General features: G+C 47.2%; 1 protein-coding gene across 3 annotated transcripts in view; it reads left to right on the top strand.

Annotated features, from left to right (window-relative positions):
* The window catches only part of Mms19 (MMS19 homolog, cytosolic iron-sulfur assembly component), a 31,901-nt gene that overhangs the window by 13,859 nt on the left and 5,073 nt on the right, over window positions 1-12,969 (top strand). The window contains exons 4-19 of one of the 3 annotated variants that reach the window (XM_023708855.1): window positions 784-869; window positions 1,431-1,505; window positions 2,118-2,222; window positions 2,582-2,666; window positions 2,755-2,816; window positions 5,151-5,237; window positions 5,655-5,729; window positions 6,385-6,462; window positions 7,206-7,344; window positions 7,577-7,731; window positions 7,990-8,068; window positions 8,659-8,784; window positions 8,945-9,026; window positions 9,348-9,448; window positions 9,547-9,696; window positions 12,168-12,323. In XM_023708855.1, the coding sequence (XP_023564623.1) occupies window positions 784-869; window positions 1,431-1,505; window positions 2,118-2,222; window positions 2,582-2,666; window positions 2,755-2,816; window positions 5,151-5,237; window positions 5,655-5,729; window positions 6,385-6,462; window positions 7,206-7,344; window positions 7,577-7,731; window positions 7,990-8,068; window positions 8,659-8,784; window positions 8,945-9,026; window positions 9,348-9,448; window positions 9,547-9,696; window positions 12,168-12,323 (1,641 nt within the window). Of the gene's footprint in view, window positions 1-783; window positions 870-1,430; window positions 1,506-2,117; window positions 2,223-2,537; window positions 2,667-2,754; window positions 2,817-5,150; window positions 5,238-5,654; window positions 5,730-6,384; window positions 6,463-7,205; window positions 7,345-7,576; window positions 7,732-7,989; window positions 8,069-8,658; window positions 8,785-8,944; window positions 9,027-9,347; window positions 9,449-9,546; window positions 9,697-12,167; window positions 12,324-12,969 lie in introns of those variants that run through there. The other 2 variants (XM_004625691.3, XM_023708856.1) reach the window with 2 other exon arrangements.

Raw genomic sequence — 12,969 nt, 5'->3', positions numbered from 1 at the left:
CATGAATTTTAAGTTTGTCCTTAAATAATTTTTTCATTGTTTTCCCCACTTTATAAAATGAACAAAAAAATAAAATAAAATCACAAGTTACTGTTTTCTAACAAGTGAGAGGAACAGTTTTGCCAGAATATTGCTACACCTGCTTATTTGCGTGTTGTCTATGCCGCTTTTAGATTATAGAGGCAGATTCTGAGTAATTGCTAAAGAAATTATCCTATAATATTATCTGGTCCTTTAAGAAAACATTTGCAGGCCTTGGGTTCAGTCTCCTACATCACAAAAAAGGGAGGGGGCAAATATTAGGAAAATATAATTCACATACTGAAAAAATAATTTGAAAATATAAGAACTGAGGTATGTATGAGGCCCTGGGTTCAGTCCCCAGCACCAAAACACAATATGTTTATAAACCATCTGTCTGTTCCTTTTTTTTCTTTAAGGCAGAATTGTACATGTAGTCCAGGCTCACCTTGATCTTGCTGTGTAGCCAGGAAGGCCTTGAACTTGCCGTCTTCCCGCCTTAGCCTCTCACGTGTAGACCCCACTTCCATAGAATTCAGTTAAGAGATAAAGAATGGGTTTTACTGTGGATCTTTCTTTGTGAGGATGGATAGTAGGAGGTTACCCTGTTGTCCTGATTCTCCCAGTAAAGACACCATCAAAGGCAGGAGGGCATGGGACGTACCTCTTGGCAAAGGAGGAGCCGCATAAACTTAGGGAAGGGGCAAGCTAGGGGACCTTCCTTGTGCCTCATAAGCTGACAGCTGGCTCTGGTTTGTACAGTGGTTCACCTGATCCTGTTCTATGAAAACCGGTTGAAAGACCATCATCTTGTGACCCCATCTGTCCTTCAGGGCTTGAGAGCACTTGTGAGTACCACTTCGTTACATAGCTGTTTGCGGAAGCCCTTGTCCACTTCCTTCCTTGCCCTTTGGCGGTGAGGAGCCACATACTGAAGGACAGAGGCCCAAATATGGGACCAAACTACTGTCTGCCAGCTAGACTTCTTACTTGAGGGAATACAAGTGCCCTATGGGGGACCAGAATGCAGCTGAATGGGAAGGGACTGCAGAAAACGGCAGAGCCGGGGCTGGTGAGATGGCTCAGTGGTCTAAAGCACCTACTTAGAACAAGCTTAGCAAAGCACAGGGACCGCGGTTCAATCCCCCAGCACCACATGCCAGCCAGCCCTCCCCCCTGGTGGGCTGAGCTGGCCACACACACACACACACACACACACACACATAAATAAATAAAATTTATAAAAAAAAAAACTGCAGAGCCAGAGGGAGTTGTTCACTGTCAGCCTCTTCCAAGCCAGTATGTTGGGAAGTTTACTGCAGGTAACTGGGCCTGTTGTAGAGTCGTGTCTTGGAGGTTGGACTGTAATGGCCTCAGTTTTCACGTAACTTATCTTCCCTTTCCTCCAGAGCCAGTGTGTGGCTCTGCCACCAGGGCTGGCTGTCTCTGTGCTTAAAGCCATCTTCCAAGAGGTGCATGTACAGGTGAGTGATAACGATCGTGTTAGTAGTCTCTTCTGTCCTACCCCTTGCCATAACTAGAATTAGATGCCAGCCATATGCCATCTTAAATTCTGAACTCCAGGTCTGGTGACCATGTTTATTCGTTAGTCCTTCCCCTTGAGTAAGGAAAGGGAGAGCTGCATGCAGTTAGGTCTGGCCTGTGCCCTCCTTATCTGAAGGAAGTAAAGGGTATGTTGGATCGATTTGGTGACTGACCTCACTGTTGTGCTGCTAGGCCAGTAGCCATACCGTTTCTCTGCAGTTCCCCTAGTTGATTTTATGCTGATATAAAGAGAAGTATTGGGCTGGGGAGATAGCTCAGTAGAATAAGCGCCTGCCTGGCAAGTGCAGGGTCCTGAGTTCAATCCTTGGTACCTCAAAAAATAAATAGAATTGTCCACTTTAGAGATTTTGAAGTAGAATATAGTTGTACCAACTAACATCCTTTGAGCAGTTTCTTTCTTTCTTTTTTTTTTTTTTTCTCGGAACTGGGGATTGAACTCAGGCCCTTGCGCTTGCCAGGCAAGCACTTATTCTATTGAGATATCTCCCTGGCCCCTTCTTCCCTTATTTCCTTTCTCTCTCATCCCCAAGTCTCTGCTGCAGGTGGACCGACACACAGTCTACAGTATCATCACCAACTTCATGCAAACTCGGGAGGAAGGTACACAGCAGCTCTCTGGGAAGTCTGCAAAGCGAGTACATGCTAATGTTCTTCCCCATTAGCAGGACCTGTTGTAGGCTGGGCATTACATAGAAAAGCTGTGCTCTGAGAATGATGAAAGGAAAGCTGGTGATTTCCTCCCTGTGTAGTAAAGGTTTTAGTGCTTATTACTATAAAAATATATGTGTGTTATTACATATCTCTGAGTACTCTCTCAGAATAAGAAAACAATGGTCTGCTCTGTAATGCAGGAAGCAGAGGCACAGAAGCAGAAGAATACAGATCTCCTTGGAGAAAGCTCAGGCTTTCTGTCCCAAGGGACAGTAGTGATCTTTTTCTCTCCTTCCCAGAGCTAAAAGGTCTAGGAGCTGACTTCACATTTGGCTTCATCCAGGTGATGGATGGGGAAAAAGATCCCCGCAACCTTCTGGTGGCTTTCCGCATTGTCCATGACCTCATCTCCAGGGAGTATAGCCTGGGTATGTCTTGGTGGCCGTGAATTAGCTGCCTGAGGCTTTTTGGGTATGCGAAACTGATGAGTCAACCTCCCTCTCTCTCTTGCCCCAGGACCCTTTGTGGAAGAGTTGTTCGAAGTGACATCCTGTTATTTCCCTATTGATTTTACTCCTGTAAGTTGCACCTTCCTTCTTTTATTTAAATATCCTTCGTTTACCTGTGGTTTGCATACCCGTTTAGGCATTGAGGGCACAGGTGAGCAAGATAGACACTCCTCAGGCTTTCAGGCCTCAGACTGCTAAAACCCTCTCAGAAGGGGCTGGGGCTGGGGCTGGGGCTGGGGCTGCAGCTTCGTGGTAGAGTGCCTGCTTAGCGTGGACGAGGCCCGGACTTCAGTCCCGAGAAACACATGTGCCCGTGTGCACACACTGAAGCAATACAGTTCTCACAGAATTAAATTTCAGGACATTGGAAAATAGAAAAGCATTTGATGTTAGATATTTCAGAGGGCTGCTTAAGTTCCCAAACAGTATACTTAGTGCTGAGACCTACAGGATTATAAAATACGGTGCTTGCCTTGAAGGTGGAAACATTTCAGTAACAGGTTAGATACGAACGTGAGTAGTGCTGGTCCCGAGAGGCAGAGTTCTGTGTGAGCTAGAGCACCCAGGAACTGGCCTCGCAGACACCAGAGAGGATATGCGTTGGTGCCAGGGGCGCACGGGCTGTGGTTCTGGAGCTGGAGAGCGCAGCTTGGGCAATAGGAAGCTGAGAAAAGGCGCTCCTAGGCCCGGTTACCTTTGGAGCCTGTTGCTTTGGCTCTCTTAGGCCTTCCTCAAGCTGACAGCGTGAGAAAAGGCGCTCCTAGGCCCGGTTACCTTTGGAGCCTGTTGCTTTGGCTCTCTTAGGCCTTCCTCCTGCTCTGCACTTGACTTTTCTTCTCCTTCCGAACAGTCAGGATTTCATCACTGTGGGTATGTGCACTGCAAGCATCAGTAATACGAAAGAAACGGAGTCCTGCGGCAGCACACCAAACATGTTCACGCGCCGCAGCATCTTTGCTGGGGGATTGCAGTGTTTCAGCTCACAGGCTTTCTACAATTTTGGACAAACCAAACTGGACAAGAACTGAATCAGATTTCAGTATAGTTCAACACTGAACCTAATGGCAGAATATGATTCAGTTCATTCCTGTTCCTTTGCTATCATATTAATTTTCCCTTTAGAAATACTCTATTCCCAACTGTTGGTGTGTTTTCCCAAGGATAGTCTAAGTGAAATAAACACACAGATACCATGGAAGCGCTTTTCTTAAGCCAAGACTTTTCCTGCACTTGTGCTTTGAATTTCCAAGAGCTCTTCATTGTGACTAATTTCTGATTTTTTTTTTTTTTTTATTCTGCTCTTAGTTCCTGGATTGATTTTCTGTCTCTGTCTCTCTTTCTCCCCTCTCTTTTTCTTTCTCCCCTTCCTCTTTTCCTCCCTCCCCCCTCAATATTTATCCAACCTTCCCAAAGTACCTAGAATTCTTTTTCATCTTGGGTTTGTGAGTCATTTTCTTCTTATCAATCTGCTGTGCTTTTCAGCTTCTAAAATTTTGTTGCTTGGGCCGGGGAGATGGCTCAGTGGAGTAAGTGCTTCCCTGGCAAGTGCAAGGGCCTGAGTTCAATCCCCGGTTCCACAAATAAATAAATAAAATTTTGTTGCTAGTACTCTTACTCTGTTCTTTGACCTAAAACTTTATGATTTAAAAGAAAGAAGAGGGCTGGTGAGATGGCTCAGTGGTCTAAAGCACCTATCTAGAACAAGCTTAGCAAAGCACAGGGACCCCAGTTCAATCCCCCAGCACCACATGCCAGCCAGCCTGCCCCCTGGTGGACTGAGCTGGACACACACACACACACACACACACACACACACATAAATAAAATTTTTTTAAAAAGACCTTTAAAAAAAAAAGAAGAAATCCTTACATTGAGTTCACAGTACAGTTTTCAAAAGAGAAAAGGAAAATCTGACTCACATTTTTAATCTTGACAATTATCAATCCCTTTCATGTTGTCAGTTCACTTTTATGTGGGTGAAAAAATAGAAACATCTAGTAAAGAGTTATTTAAATCTGGCTGAAACATGAAAATTAAAACTAATATTATAAAAGAATATATTTTTAAATGTTCTTAGTGCCTTAAGTGTAAAATTATAGATCATATATACAAAGCAAACATAGAGAAGAAAACAGTACACCAGAACGTTGAAAGTGCTTAACTCTAAGTGGTAAGACAATAGATCAAATAGAAAATGGTGATGAAATTGAAAACTGAGGGCCTAAAAGACAGAAGTTTTCAGAGCACGCGGAAGAGCAGGCATGTCTCCTTCCTTGGGCCTCATCATACTATTCCACTACATTGGGTATAAATGTCACCCTATTCTACAGATTTGCCAGGTTCAAGCCTGTGTCCAGGGGTGGTCTGGAAAGTTACACAAATCCATGGCCCTTCCCTTTCCAGCCACCTAATGATCCCCATGGTATCCAGAGAGAAGATCTTATCCTGAGTCTTCGAGTGGTACTGGCTTCTACACCACAGTTTGCTGAGGTAGGTGTACCAGTGTCAAGGTAGTCTGTCCAGAAAAATCTCTGGAGAAAGAACATTAAAGCCCCAGAAGAAAGATCTAGTGCACATTTTAGACAATAACATTTTGTGGTCATCTTGAATGGCACATATCTTAGGCTTCTGATACAGAAAATGACACCACTTCATCTCTTCAAATGATAGACCCATCCCTGGATGGTGCTGTCTTGTGAAATATTCTAGACTTGCTAACTTGCCCATTTTCAAATGATGAGGACTCATTTGAGCTGAGAAGGAAAGTTAGCTTACAAGCACAGTTCCTGAGCAGTGTTGCTCCTTCGTGGAGCACCTGTGCTTTGAGATGGTGGGAGTACGAACATGGTTGACTGTGGTGTAGCTTGGACCGACCTAGCCCAGGTTGACGTCCCTTCTCTCCCACAGTTCCTACTGCCCCTATTGATTGAGAAAGTGGATTCTGAGATTCTGAGTGCCAAGCTGGATTCTCTGCAGACTCTGGTGAGTGATTTTTTTTTTTCTCCTTGCAGGATGTAACTACTTGTAGATAAGTTAGAGGTACTAAAAAATAAAGAATCTTAGCAGAAAACTGCCCATGAGTCTCAAGAGGGACCAAGATTTGGAACCATGTGTTAAACAAAAACCCCCAGCTTCATATTGTCTTGTCCTGTAGTAACTTTGTGGTAACTGAGGAAAGGCTGAGTAGACCTCCACTTTATACCTCTTTGTCATTAGGGTGAGGTCCTGTTTTTCTGTGCCCTAGGTAAGGTAAGGCAGTTATGACATCTTGTTAGCTTTTCTGCTGAGAGCCAGGCTCTCTGGGTGTCTTTTTTTTTTTTTTTTTTGTATTTAGTATAGGGTCTCACTACACAGATCGACTCATAGTGATTCTCCTGTTTTCAGCCTCCCAAGCACTGGGATTACAGGTGCATACCCCCAAGCCCTGTCTCAGTCGCCATCTCAGCGAGTCCCAGGTGCAGGGCCAGCATAGCACACTGGGGATCAAACCCTGGCGACTACATTCTGCATAAGCAGGCGCTTTAGTCTGCTGAGCTGTCTGGCCGTCCCTTCCTTTGGGTGTCCTTATGCCGAGGTACCTGCCTGTCCCAGGATGTCTTAGTGCACAGCTAGCTGATACTTGCTGTTGCCTTGGCAGAATGCTTGCTGTGCTGTGTATGGGCAAAAGGAACTGAAGGATTTCCTTCCTGGCCTCTGGGCTTCTATCCGCAGAGAGGTGAGTGTTACTGAGATAAACTCATGACTGTTAATTCCTGTTAGTCTACAATAAAAGGAAATAATGCACCTGTCCTCTTCCCTGTTGTTCCTAGGTTTGGGGTACTGTGCTTCATCTTTCAGTAGGCAGGTAAAGGGACATACTTGTAAGTTGAGTGACAAGGGAGACAGTTTCTGGGCGAGGGCCAGCTGCTTGGTGAGACCATACTGATCACCTTTGCATGGTTCCCACCTCCTGTACTTCCATGGCAAGGAGCATGGCTCATAGTGTGGGCACCTACTAAATAGAGAAGAAGAAAGCAATGTAGGATAGGGGATCACAGCTGCCCCTGGTCAGAGTTGACGTACTGGATCTCAGAAAGTATGTGTCTCACTTGTGAAACTAAGAGGTTGATGAGGATGACCAATGGAGAAGACACTGAGCTGGGGGTTGATATTGATTGTTGTGCCCTAAAAGTTAATGGGTATAGTGGCCTACACCTGCAATCCAAGCATTCTGGGAGGCTGGGCAGGAGGATCACAGGTTCAAGCCCAGCTTAAGCAACTTAGTGGCTTAGTGAGAGCCTATCTCAAAATAAGAAAGAAAAAAAGAGCTGGGGATGTACCTCAGTGCAGAGGCTGTGGGTTCAATTCCAAGCACCACCCAAAATGTTCTCTGCCTCCTCCCTGAGGAAACAGGCAGTGGCTGGCTGGGCGCTCATCGGGTGCAAGCTCACCTCAGTAGCTGTGGGACTCCTCCGGTAGGTGTTCCAGACAGCAAGTGAGCAGGTGGAGGCGGAAGGCCTGGCTGCGCTGCACTCCCTGACCGCGTGTTTGTCTCGCTCGGTGCTGAGAGCTGATGCAGAGGACCTTCTCGACTCCTTCCTTAGCAACATTCTACAGGGTAATGGAACTGCAGCATCCAGAAAGGGGAGTGGGCACAACGGAGGTGACATTCTTCAGGGGCCGGTGCCCAACATATGTCCAGTGATTTGGGAGCTGCAGCTCTACTTTGAAGACAATTTAGGTAGTCACTACTCCTGAACTGTCCAGGTCTTAGTCTCCAACCTCTTGTACTGTAGGGGAGTCAGGCACATCTGGCCTGCTCCCCGGGTCTGTGATTGCTGCCTCTCTAGACTGCAGGCACCATCTGTGTGAGCCAGATATGAAGCTCGTGTGGCCTAGCGCCAAGCTGTTGCAGGCAGCTGCAGGCGCGTCTGCGCGGGCCTGTGGCCACATCACCGGCGATGTACTGCCTTTACTGCTGGAACAGTTCCACAAGCACAGCCAGGTAAAGGAGCCCAACCTTGGCAGGAAACAGTGGGACCTAATGCTGGGATCCCTTGCTTAGAAGAGAGAGAGGGACTGAGGCTTCAGCGTAGGCCCAGATAGATCTGGGGTTTTACTCCCATTGCTACTGCTTGTTTCCTTATTCACTCTTTCCCAGACTTAGTCATACATAAAAAGACCATGCTCACTAGCTCCACAGTAGCATAGCTGAAAGCCTTTAAAATATTTTTCAACTTGAGTACCGCTTAAAACATTACAGAGCAACCAGCGGCGGACAATCCTCGAAATGACCCTCGGTTTCTTGAAGCTGCAGCAGAAGTGGCACTATGAAGATAAAGGTGAGCTCATCTTCCCCTTTAGGGCACTAAATGGAGGGATGTGAGGCTGGTCTGGCTGCAACATGTTGCCCCACTGATCGCCAGGGTTGATCCGGCTGACGTGGCTGGCTAGGTGGGTGTCCCCTTCCTCCCTCACTGCTCCACGTGTGTCCCTCCTGAAGCTGTGCCCTCAGTTGAAGAGGACGACCATCCCTGATAGGGGTCCTGGGAGCTGTTGAGCCCTGTGGCCCGTATGGACGCAAGACAAGAAAAGTAGTCTAGAATAGTGATCCTCTTGTCCCAGGGCTGAAGCAAAACAGAGCACTGAATGTCTGAGGCCTCTGTGTGTTTGTAGTGTGCTCCTGGACACTCAGCGGATGAAGCTCTTAGAATTTACTCCTTATCATCTTTGCAACACTGCTAAGTCAGAGATATGCAATATAAAGGCTCCGGGCATGGTGGCACAAGACTATAATCCCAGCACTTGAAAGGCTGAGACAGGAGGGTTGTCATGAATTCGAGGCCAGCCTGCACTACATAGTGAGACCCTGTCTCAGAAAAACCAAAGAGAAAAAAAGCCTTCCTTCTGACCTGGCTCTGTCTCTTCCTAGATGAAAGGCCTCTGAGTGGCTTCAAGGACCAGCTGTGTTCATTGGTGTTCCTGGCCCTGACAGACTCCAGCGCTCAGCTCCAGCTCGTTGGCATCCGTGCACTCACGGCCTTGGGAGCCCAGCCGGGTACGGCTTGTGGGAAGGAGAAAAGATCAGTTTCTTCCTTGCTGTTTTCTGTATTAACAAAACTATACTGCGAAGTGATTTGGAGTTTCTATTAGTACTTTTGGCAAGACTGTGGTGGCTGCAGAAGAAAAATGAGATTAGTGTTCCCTTCTCCCCACAGATTTCCTGGCTTCTGACGACTTGGAGCAGGCAGTGGGTCACCTGTACAGGCTGAGCTTCCTGGAGGAGGATTCCCAGAGCTGGTGAGACTCTTAAATCAGAGAGGGAGGGCAAGCTGTTCGTACCTCTGTACTGACAGCAACAGATGCAGCGAGGACCAGGGTTCTATGCTTCTGACCCTTGTCTCTCCTCAGGGAGCTAACCAGTTGGAGAGGTGTGGGACAGCTCTCTTTTCTTGGGCATTAAGAAGCCCTGTCCAACTCAGTGGTGTAGGTATTTGAGTCCTGTTCTTTAGTAAAGTGATCTTGGGTGCCCTTCCTCCTGGATCTGCCCGAGGCAGTACTCAGCAAGAGAATGGTGGGCCCATTTGGCCGATGCTAATGTTCTGCTGCTCTGTGCCCCAGCGGGGTGGCAGCGCTGGAAGCGTCAGGAGTCCTGGCCACTCTCCACCCTGCAGCCTTCAGCAACCATCTGGTACCCAAACTTGCTGAGGAGCTGCACAGAGGTATGCGTGGCTAATAACCTTCTGTAGCCCGGCCATTTCAGCAAGCCTTGGAGCCCTTCATGCGTCACAAAGGAGACTTGTCTTTCTGGTCATCTCAGGGCTGTCTGCTTTGGCTGGAGGGGACGGATCCCCCCAGCGCCCACAGAATTTGCGCTGTCTCCAAGTTTTGTCAGCTGTTTCTACACATCCCAGCATCGTCAAGGAGACGCTGCCTCTGCTGCTAGAGCACCTCTGGAGGATGAATAAAGGTAACCACTTGGAAGAATCAAGTGCAGGCCTGAAAGGGGAGCTGCAGCCTGTGTTGGCTCGACACCTCTAGAAGTGGTTCTCATGGGAGCTGGATGTCCTCACATACTTACTTCTTTTGGTGGGAACATTAAAATCTTCCCTACTACCTATTTTGAAATATTCATTTAGTGAGGGCCTGGATTTGATCCCTAGCAGCAAAAAAGAGAAGAAAAAAGAGAAAGAAAAAGAAATACTCAATTGGTTGTTGTTAGCCTAGTTACCTTGTTCTGCTGTTAACATTAGAAGGTGTCTGTCCTGTCCAGAAGCACTCCTGTGCTGGGCAGTAATCCTCTCTTCATCCCTGCGCCATGCCTCTCGGCTTTTGCTATGCATTATTTCAGATAGAGTATTTGCCTTTCTGTGAATGTGGTAAACTTGGGGGGGGAAGAAATATACTGCTGCTTGGGGCTTAGTCCTAGTGCATCAGTCTCTGAGGAGGATGGGGATCTGCACAACAGTGATTTTTACATGGGATCAGAAGTAAGAGGTACCACTAGGGGCCAGGATACAGCTCAGAGGCATAAGTGCCTGCCTGGCAAGCACAAAGTCCTGAGTTCAATTCTGAGTACAAAAAAAAAGTTCCAGTGCCACTATTAAAACATGGTGGTACTCAAAATACAATCCATCAAACATCGTCTGGGCACGATCTGTGAGCTCATTAGAAATGCAGAATTGGGCCGGGGAGATAGCTCCGCAGAATAAGCACTTGCCTGGCAAGCGCAAGGTCCTGAGTTCAATCCCCAGTACCGCAAAAAAGAAAAAAAAAAGAAATGCAGAATCTTGGGACCTCACTAGTATGAATCTACATTTGGAACCAAGCGTAGTGGCACACACCTATAATCCCAGCTCTTGGAAGACTGAGGCAAGGAGGATCATGAGATCAAAGCCAGCCTGGACTATGTAACAGGACCTTGTCTCCAAAAAAAATCTATATTTGAACAGGTAACTTATAAATGCCAACTAATTTGAGAAGCATTGCTCTGAGGCCAAAGTTATAGCCGTTGCCCCTGGAACCGATGCGTGATCATCCTGGTTTCTCACCTGAGCTCCCTACCTTTGGCTGCCCAGCCGCTGCAGGGAGACCTAGGTACGCAGTGCTTGGTCGGCAGCTAGTAGGCAGTGGGAAGAATGCTGGACTCGGACCCTTCTGTGGGTCTGGTTTCTGACTTGGCACTTCTTGTGGCCCTGGAAGAAACACTGATAGCCTGGACTGCATAACAGGACTGATGATCTCATTGAGCCTCCATGCCCTCCTCAGTAAAGCAGATGAGAAGTGAGAGAACGTAAGTGAATCCTTGTCTTACTGAACTAGCGCAGAACCGATCTCAACTCTGAATAGAGGTAAATACACATGCGCACGCACAACGAGAATACAGTGCTAATACTCTGCTCTTTTTTTTTTTTCTTTCTTTTTTTTATCTTACGTATTTGGTACAGCGTCTCACTATGTGGCCTTCCCAGCACTGGGATTACAGGCGTGAGCCATCACGCCCAGACTCAGTTGCTGGCTCAGGGCGCCCCGGGGGCAGGGCCAGCAGAGCATGTGGGACCAGGGATCAAACCCTTGTCCCTGCACTTGCTTAAAGCAGGCACTTAGGGCCAGCCAGGTAGCTCAGCAGAATAAGCTCCTGCTTAGGCAGAGCACAGCAGCCAGTGTTTGATCCCCAGAGAGCGATTGAGACTGGGCATGGTGGCGTGCGCCTGTAATTCCAGTGCTTAGGCTAAAAACAGGAGGGTCACTATGAGTCAGATCTGTGTAGTGAAATCCTGTAGACCCTGTACTAAACACACAAACACAAAAAAATAATAAAAAGAAACCAAAGCAGGCACTTATTCTGCTGACTGCTCTTTAGTAAGACGGTTGCTGGTCTCCTCATTGTCTTTGCTTCTCTTCGCATCTGCTATGTCAGAAATACCCACAAGTGGGGCCGGGGAGATGGCTCAGTGGAATAGGCGCTTCCCTGGCAAGCACAAGGGCCTGAGTTCAATCCCCGGTTCCGAAAAAAAAAAAAAAAAAAAAATCTAGGGCTGGTGAGATGGCTCAGTGGTCTAAAGCACCTACTTAGAACAAGCTTAGCACAGGGACTGCAGTTCAATCCCCCATGCACCACATGCCAGCCAGCCCCGCCCCCTGGTGGGCTGAGCTGGCCACATACATACACACACCACACACACACACTAAATAAAATAAATAAACTTTAAAAAAAAAAAAAAAAGGAATGGCCACAAGTGTCCGTGAGAGCATCTTAAAGAGAACATTGGGGGGCCTGGCCCTAGCTCAGCTCTTTAAGTGGCTGCTTCCCCAAAGCTGTCAGGCTCAGGTGGCTGTGGTTCGATCCCCACAACTCAAGCCAGCCAAACCTGCCCTGAAGGCATTCGGAGCAAAAAAAAAAAAAATTAAAAGAGAATATTTGGTTTTCTCACTACACAGGGAATGTGGTTTCAGGATCCAGTGACATTATTGCTGTCTGTCAGAGTCTCCAGAGGGTGGCAGAAAAATGTCAGCAGGACCCTGAGAGCTGCTGGTTTTTCCATCAGACAGCTATACCTTGCTTGTTTGCATTGGCTGTTCAGGCTTCCATGTCAGGTAAGTTTTTGGTCTTCCATCCTCAGACTTCTGCCTTCTGCTATGGTTGGGCAGCACCGCCACCCCCTGGGTATTGGTGGAACTGCATTTGTACCATTAACGTGAATCCTTTGCCCCTAGAATTGAGATTTTACCTCAGGACGAAAGGTGCTAATATGAACAATGGCAAGAACCAGAATCCACTAGTTAGCTGCATTCAGAAAACACACACACTTTTCTTCCCTTTAATTGCTGTGTCATTGGCTACAAGTGGGCTTTATAGCCACGCAGCCTTGGTTGGGTCTCAGCAGGAGTTTGCTAACTTAGGTGAAGACTCCCAGTGTTTGTCAGCCTCAGCTCCTTCTCTTACAAAACGGGGATGAAGCGTCATATATACCACAGACATGATGGCACACGTCTGTAATCTCAGCACTCTGTGGTGCTGAGGCAAGAGGATCAAAAGTTTGAGCCAGCCTGGGCAACTTAGTAAGTTCCTGCCTCAAAAGACAGAGCTGGGACGTAGCTCTGTGAAGCCCCTGGGTTCCATTTTGACTAAGGGAGGGGGGCACAAAGTCACACCCTAAGTTGGGTTAGCCACACTGTGCCCAATATATGATAGTCACTATAAAGTGGAGCCCAAAATATTAAAAAGAAATAAAGGCCCATA

This window comes from Octodon degus, unplaced genomic scaffold, assembly GCF_000260255.1.
Source record: "Octodon degus isolate 3935 unplaced genomic scaffold, OctDeg1.0 scaffold00010, whole genome shotgun sequence".
NCBI lineage: Eukaryota > Metazoa > Chordata > Mammalia > Rodentia > Octodontidae > Octodon > Octodon degus.
The sequence above is the reverse complement of the archived record's forward strand: the minus strand, read 5'-3'. Positions and strand labels throughout refer to the sequence as shown.